Source organism: Pseudorasbora parva, chromosome 16 (assembly GCF_024679245.1).
Source record: "Pseudorasbora parva isolate DD20220531a chromosome 16, ASM2467924v1, whole genome shotgun sequence".
Classification (NCBI taxonomy): Eukaryota; Metazoa; Chordata; class Actinopteri; order Cypriniformes; family Gobionidae; genus Pseudorasbora; species Pseudorasbora parva.
The window spans coordinates 25,478,825-25,487,081 of NC_090187.1; the positions used below are offsets into that span (position 1 = coordinate 25,478,825).

General features: G+C 36.4%; 1 protein-coding gene across 1 annotated transcript; it reads right to left on the reverse strand.

Annotated features, from left to right (window-relative positions):
• Positions 1-964: 964 nt before the first annotated feature.
• Positions 965-5,230, reverse strand: si:dkey-30c15.13 (uncharacterized protein LOC558731 homolog). Its single transcript, XM_067419828.1, has 7 exons — positions 4,907-5,230; positions 4,500-4,664; positions 3,868-3,978; positions 3,665-3,721; positions 1,617-1,724; positions 1,364-1,510; positions 965-1,263 (listed from the first exon to the last, which is right to left on the reverse strand). Exons 1-7 carry the CDS (start codon positions 4,922-4,924, stop codon positions 1,210-1,212), a joined length of 660 nt encoding a protein of 219 aa, XP_067275929.1. The 5' UTR covers positions 4,925-5,230; the 3' UTR covers positions 965-1,209.
• Between the last annotated feature and the right edge of the window lie 3,027 nt (positions 5,231-8,257).

The following is an 8,257-nucleotide window of genomic DNA, read 5'->3' on the forward strand; positions in this document are numbered from 1 at the left end:
CATTTTGTATCGTATCAGCATTTCGTCCACACGGATTCAGCGCTTTAGGAACCTGAAACTGTATTTTTCAAATAAATCTAAATAAATCTCAAACACAGTTTAAGATATTTTATATTTTAGTCCCAGAGCAAATGCAATCTATGCACACTTTACTGTCCATGTCCAAAAAGGGAATAAAAACATAATCAAAGTAGTCCATATGTGACATCAGTTAGTTGATTAGAATCTCTTGAAGCATCGAAAATACATTTTGGTCCAAAAATATCAAAAACTACGACTTTATTCTGCATTGTCTTCTATTCCTTGTTTGTGTTCAATCATCAAATAAAGATTCAAACGGTTATGAATCAGTGAATCGATCAATGATTCGGATCGCCAATGTCACTTGATTTTAGCAGTTTGACACGCGATCCAAACTGTTAAAATCACGTGACAATGGCGATCCGAACCATTGATCGATTCACTGATTCATAACCGTTTGAATCTTTATTTGAGGAACACGGAAGAGAAGACAATGCTGAATAAAGTCGTAGTTTTTGTTATTTTTGGACCAAAATGTTTTTTCGATGCTTCAAGAGATTCTAATTAACCCACTGATGTCACATATGGACTACTTTGATGATGTTTTTATTCCCTTTCTGGACATGGACAGTAAAGTGTGTATAGACTGCATATGCTCTGGGACTAAAATGTAAAATATCTTAAACTGTGTTCGAAGATGAACGAAGGTCTTACGGGTGTGGAACGACATTAGGGTGAGTCATTAATGACATACATTTCATTTTTGGCTGAACTAACCCTCTAAGTAATTAACCATGCTCAAGTCTGACCACAAAATATAGAACTAGTATCTTCTTTGCAGACTTTCAGCGATGGCAAAAGAAACACATCTTAAGACACAATTTAATATCCACATATAATTGCACATAAAAATATAAATATACAAAATCATTGATCCTCACAAATTACATGCATATGTAATTAATGTATATAAATTATACGTTAGATATAACTTATAGATGCTATATTGTATTCAACAGATGGAGGTATGCTATATATATACTGTATATTCAGGTGTTTGTTATATCACTGTTATTTGTCATAGTAAACTGGGTTGCAAATGCTAAAAAAATGTTTTAATTCTCTTGATAAAATATAAAAAGCCATAAATTTGCTTGCATATATTTCTTGATTTCACACACTGACAGTTCAAATGCTGAACTGTTCATTTTCCAGTAGTGGATCTGTATGTTCTTCTGAGTTCTAAGACACACAGAGTCAGATATTGCATTAATCATAAAATAACCTTTACAATTGCATTTATAAAAGCATATTTTGATGTTTAAAGGTCTGAATACTGTACCTGCATTACGCTGATGTAGTCCTTTCTGTAGGAGGCGCTGTAGGACTTCATACCTCTCCAAATAAGAAAAAGTATGTACATTGCTGCAAACATACACTGGAGGATGGACACTACACCACTGCCCTTTAGTATATGCACACCAATGCGCTGACAGAAAGAGAGAGAGAGAGAGAGACAGATGGAGAGACATGAACTCATTTCCAGTGGTTTGCCAATGGCTTATTATTGAGTGTCAGTGTCTCTGTATTCATACCTGCTGAGGGGTGGCTTTGTCAAGTTGAGAGGATTTCATGAAGAATGTGAAAAAAGAACAAAATGCAAACAGCAAGCCGAAGATGTTCAGGCCCATCAGAGCCATGACCTACAACACAGCAAAGATCTCATATTACTCAAACAAGCAGCCTATGTGATTTGTTATGAAATACTATATAATAATGTTAACATATGACATGTTGCCAAGACAGAACTGCTTGTGGTTTTGGCCAATCCAACGCTTCATAAAAACTTCTACATTCATCTAGGCTTATCAACCATAACTCCTTCCCGGACAGCCAGGAACCTTGATAAGCTAAACTTCACAGACCACAAAACTGCAAGGTCTTGCATATTTGCCTTAGACAACATGGGGGAAATCAGGCCTTTCCTATCGGAGCATGCTGCTAAACAACTCCTTGTCCAAGCTCTTGTTCTATCCAGACTGGACTGTTGTAATGCTCACTTGGCAGGCCTTCTATCCTGTAAGGTCAAACCGCTGCAACTGATCCAGAATGCTGCAGCGAGGTTACTTTTTTTCACACCTCTCATGATAAATGTGCACTGGTTGCCTGAACTCATACCTAAACTCACTAGACTTATGCACCCTCCTGAAGCTTGCCTTCCGCCTTGAGATGCCATCCCAAAAAGGCACAAAATCACTTCCATGGACCTTTACATTGACTGTACCCTGCTGGTGGAATGACCTACCAAACTCAATAATTTTCAAGAAACAGCTAAAGACGCATCTTTTTTGTCAACACTTGACCCATCAGTGCTAACACTTTCTATTCTATTCTATTTCTATTCATTTTAAAAAACAAAAAACTTGCTACGTATACTATGTTAAACTAACTGGGACTAGGCAAAGCACTTAGATATTGTTGCTCTTTTGTTGGTTTAACTGTTTCTATTCTCCTTATTTACTCATTTTGGACAAAAGCGTCTGCTAAAGGATTAAATGTACTGATTGTAAATGTTGGAACATACACATTCAGTTGTCCCAAACTAAACAAGTATATAGTATATGTAGTATACTGCCTAAACATTTGATTTGGACAAAAATATCTGAATGTCATCAGACAACAAAACATCTGACATTTAATTAAAAAAGAGCACAAACACACTTTAAAGGGTTAGTTCACCCAAAAATGAAAATTCTGTCATTAATTACTCACCCTCATGCCGTTCCAGACCCGTAAGACCTCCGTTCATCTTCAGAACACAAATTAAGATATTTTGTTGAAATCCGATGGCTCGGAAAGGCCTCCATTGGCATCAATGTCATTTCTTGTCTCAAGACCCATAAAAATACTAAAGATGTTGTTAAAAAACCCATCTCACGATAGTGGTTATAGAATAATTTGATGAAGCAAATTATTGAGAATAATTTTTGTGCGAAAAAACAACAACAGCGAAATTAAATCAAAACACTTTTTCACAAGCTTCGGAGATTTATAAATCAGCATATCGATTCATGATTCGGATCGCGTGTCAAACCGCCAAACTGGTGAAATTACGTGACTTTGGCAATCCGAACCGCTGATTCGATACACTGATTCATAACATTTCGAAGCTTCACTAAGCTGGTGGCACACAAAAACTATTCTCGTTGCTTCATAAAATTATTGTAGAGCCACTGTAGTAAGATGGACTTTGTAACGTCTTCAGACTGGATGGACTTCGACGTCTTAGTACCTTTTGTGGGTCTTGAAAGAGAGGAAATGTCTTTACTGCCAATGGGGGGCTTTCTGAGCCATCGGATTTCAACAAAAATATCTTCATTTATGTTCTGAAGATGAACAAAGGTCTTAAAATTCGGGTGTCGAATGACATTAGGGTGACTAATAAATGACAGAACTAGCCCATTAAACAAAATATTTTATATAAAGATGTTTGTCACATAAAACTGATAAAGCATTAAAAAAAATTCAAAAGGTAGGCAAACAGTAATGTGTCTTGATTAATGAAGTATGCTTATATACTTTTTGGGTCATTTTAGCTGGCTAAGATGGAAACTCATTAAGGTCATTAATAGACAAAACTTACTTTCATTTTTTTGGGTTTTCTCTGGACATCAATTGCAAGTGACCCGGTAGCTACATACTGAGACATAAACATGAATATAATACAGACAGATATTTAAAAAACAACTAATTAGTAACTCTAGCACATCATATTTATAATTGCTTTGTTCTGATTTTCTGATCAAATCAAATTTGGGAACCAGAAGTGTTAATTTGAGCACTTACGAACAGGCCACACCATACTGGAGCTGTCAAAGATGCAGAACAGCTGAAAGTCAAACAAGTATAAGAGAAGGTGGAGAGAATACAGGAGACAGCGCTGAAAATCTGAACAACCTAAAAACAAAAAAGACAGAGGAACAAAAAGGAATTACAGACTGCCTAAAATTGGTATTTTGTGGATGTGAAGCAGTTATGCATGTTTAATAAATTGAGTGGTGTTCATGGTTATCTTTTTGACAGTCCAATCAAATAATGAGTCAAGAAAAAGATAAATGATAAAAGATAAATATCACTGTTGATACAGCTATCATTTATCAAATGTAAAGTTTTAGTCAAACTGAAATCCTAATCCTAGTCAAACTGAAAATAAAAGGTGAAGTTCTTCATCAAAACTTGGAAGGGATGCATGTGTGTGTATTATTTTGCCAAGTAGTAAGTCATCCAGGGATTTTATATAATACAGAAAAATGAGCATACTATTGACAGTACACATACTATAATATATTGTAGAAATGTGGCCTGGTATGCTTTTCTGGATAGTCTAATACTTTATTAACCTTCAAAGATGAGCATACATGTTTCATGCAATCAGTTTTGGAGTTTTATTGTGTGCAGTTAAACTAGATTTTTGTTACCCCAGATAGAAGGAGGCGGGTGTTGACCACTGTCCCAAACCAACGGACCAGTCTATCCTCCACCAGCTCTCCAGTTAAGGAGTCGGCAGCTAGAATTTGGCTGGGCAGAGGGCGTTCCTTAACAAACACCTGATGCAGTCCCTCCTGGAACATGTTCTGAGTTATCTGGGACAAAAGAAGTGACATCACGAGTAACCATGGCAACAAATGGATTGGCTATATGGTTAAAATTCCGAAAATAATTTTGAATTTTTGTTGTGTAATTATTCGATTGGTCAAAACACACATCTAGAGAAGTACATCATAGCATTTACAGTCATGCCTGGCAACATAAAATATAATACTATAGTCTATGGTGGCAGCTATTGACAAACAAGTCATCCCAAATGAAATAATTCGTAACTTACCTCTGGAATCCCAGGCATTGTATAGGAAACACCTTTTTAAATCAGTCCAAAACAACAAACAATGAAGTATACAGAATCACATCCGTCTTCGTGAAACACAGGGTCAAAGTTCTTTCTCAGGGTCTCTTTCTTAAAGCCCGCCCAACAGGGAGAGTCCTGATCTGTGATTAGCCAGAATCTGGTCAAAGGTTGTTTAGTGTCATAGCTTCATATTGTTTTTATGAATCTTGTTGTTAATGTAAGCTTTATAAAAGCTATATTTTTAGAATTAAAATAAACAAAAATGAGCATACACGTTTCATGTAATCAGTTTTATTGAGTTTGTTGGGCGTCAATGACGGGTAAACTATTGCTAAATCTGTGTTTACTGATAGTTAAACATTCTGTATTTTTTTTTTATATACTAGAAAAAAGCAATGGCAAATACAACATAGTAATAATGAGAAATTACTGTATTAAAAGTAAAATCTTGAGTGAACAACAATTGAAAATAAATAATTAAAGACCACGTGCTTGTCTTATAGTCAGTTCAACAGCTTCAGTTGCATAACACAAATATAAAATGTCTGCAAACTGCATCCTACACTATTGTAAGGAATGGAAGAAGAAAAGAAAAAAAACAAGATACCTGTAGCACTATCCCCAAATCTTGTATTATTCTTTCTGAATGAAATCTATACTGCCAGGAACACAGCACAAAAATATTCTCTTTAGGGGTACAACAGCTCGTCACTATGGAAGAACGCTCAAAATTACAGCTCTCTCTCTCTCTCTCTCTCTCTCTCTCTCTCTCTCTCTCTCTCTCTCTCTCTCTCTCTCTCTCTCTCTCTCTCTCTCTCTCTCTCTCTCTCTCTCTCTCTCTCTCTATATATATATATATATAAGTATACCGTTTATAAACATGTCTTTAAAAAAAAAACATTCCTGGTGTGCATCTTGAAAATCAACAATGGCACTGACATATTTTAAGATACACTGAAATAATTTGTTTAAGATACATTGAAATAATTAAAATGAGCTAAAGTAACAGAACTGAAGTTGACTTAATTCATACGTGTTTAAATTGTGAATAATTTTTGTTGACATGACTAACTGGGCAGTGGCTCTCTAGTTCCCAGCATGCTTTGCAAGGGACCGCATTAGGAGAGTAAATTTAGGGATTAAAGCATGGGTGTCAGAACCATTGTATGTGTTATATTGTATGACCCACTCACTTTTTAAGACCAATGATATTCGACCCACTCACATTTACCATCTCTGATTCAGCACGTCTGCTCACCTACCTCTGACCACTTTATTATTAAACACACGTTAGATGCATTATTTCCACTTTTCGAATATATCTTATTTTTATGAAAAATATTCGAACCTCAGGCTGATTTGCATCAAAACTTTTTCTTACCCCTACACTATTGACGATGTAGATAGATTTTTGTTTCGAACAGCCATGGATTAAAGTGTAATTTTATGTGTTTTTCAGTAAAATTAAATATATTGCTAGTTAATGTTAGTGTTGAATTTTCAGTTATGTTGGAAATTTAGCAAAGTTTAATGTTTTTTAAGTTTTGCAGTTATCATTATGCAGAAGAGTGGCACCTAGGTTTAGGCTGTGGGCACTCAGTGATCTATAATGTCAGGAGTAATACCAGTCTTTTCTTGATCATTATGTAAATTGTGTATATTGATGAATTAAACTGACAGCTGAAGATGATAAAAAAAGACAAAAATAAATATTTAGATAGTGCCCAAAATAAAACAAGGGTAAATATTGGAGCGGTAGAGGGAGCTAACCTAACCTACGCATCTTAATTTTTTTTTTTAAAACCGATACAGAGTTAGCCACATTTCTGCTTGACAAATAAGTATCCCTGCTTGATTTGTTTCATTTTTTAAGAACTACACAACTAAGATAAGTTATTATTTTAGCTCCTCGAAGTCGCTGTCGGTGTGAATTCCTCGTTGGAGCCCATTGACTCAGTGCCAAAAAAACTGTAGCTGCATAACATAGAGATAAAATGTCACGCACTGTGCAAAGCAACTATTGAAACTTACTAATTCACTGGCTTGTCATGTTGCTGGAATAATGTATTAGCAAACCTTATTTAGCATTACATATTGATAGAATAATTACTTGCATACTGTAACGCCAGTTATCGTTATAATACTAGCTATTTATTAATTATAAAAATAGTGCAACGTCATATAGTTACATTACATGTATTGCAAAATACGTGATGTTTTGAGGACCAAGTTTATAGTCAACGTATAGGCAGGCCATAGTCAATGTAAATCATATTGTTGATGTTTCGTCTGTACCAGTGAATGTGCCATAACTGTTTATCCGTCATCGGTGGCCCTGCGGGTTCACGGCAGGCTCCGGTGTGATGGGGAGGAGCTGTGAAGGGAGGGCTGTAGAGCAGCAGAGAGCAAGGGGGAGTGACCTGTGAGCTTTGCTTGTTCAAATTTTCAGGCTATGTCAACGTTTTCTAAAAACTCCTTACTCCAGCTTTAATAAAAAAAAATTTTTTTTTTAAATTTAGTTTGTCCAATGAGTTATTTTTTTGAGTGTATGCCAGTGCAAGTTGCTTTGAGTTAAAACAGCTCAAACAGGCATTTTAGTCTGCATTCAAACACTCAAAAACGCAAAGTAAAACTCCCTCTGCACGGTGAGCATGCAATAGGATAGCGCTACAACCAACCAGAGCAATGAAAGTGAAGAAGAGCTAGTTGGAAGATTAAACTTTCGCTGTATCCGGTCGGCAAAACTCAGAACACAACTTCCCTTATTAAAGGGATAGTTCACTTTGAAATTAAATTTTGATATGTTTTAGCTTACCTCATGGGCATGTAGATGTAGGAGTATTTATGTGGTGTGACAGGCAGCGGGGCGAGGGACCGCGAGAGCGGGCCGGTGATTAGTGTTGACAAGTGCCAGCTGCATGGCACACCGGTCTCGTCTCGCGGCCATGTGACGGGAGCATAAAAGGAGGAGTAAGGGCTGCGGAAGACGAGAGAGGACCAGGCCTGGACTTTATGTTGAGTTTTGTTTATGGTTTATTATGTTTATGTGGGCAGTCGTCCGTGAGGGGCTGCCCACGTTTTATTTAGTGGGTATTTAGTGCGGTTTTACTTTCGTTTTGTTTATTTATTTTGAATAAAGTTGTGAAACGTTCGTCGGTTCCCGCCTCCTTCCTTCCCAGCTACAAACTTCGTTACAATTTGTTTCCCCAGCAGTTTCAATTTTGATCATTTTAGGTCAAACCCTTCTTGTCTGTGCCTCACATAATGCCGGTCTATGGTCACCACCTCAAAGAGCATACACAGAGAAGTCCAAATTAAACAATCCCCCTT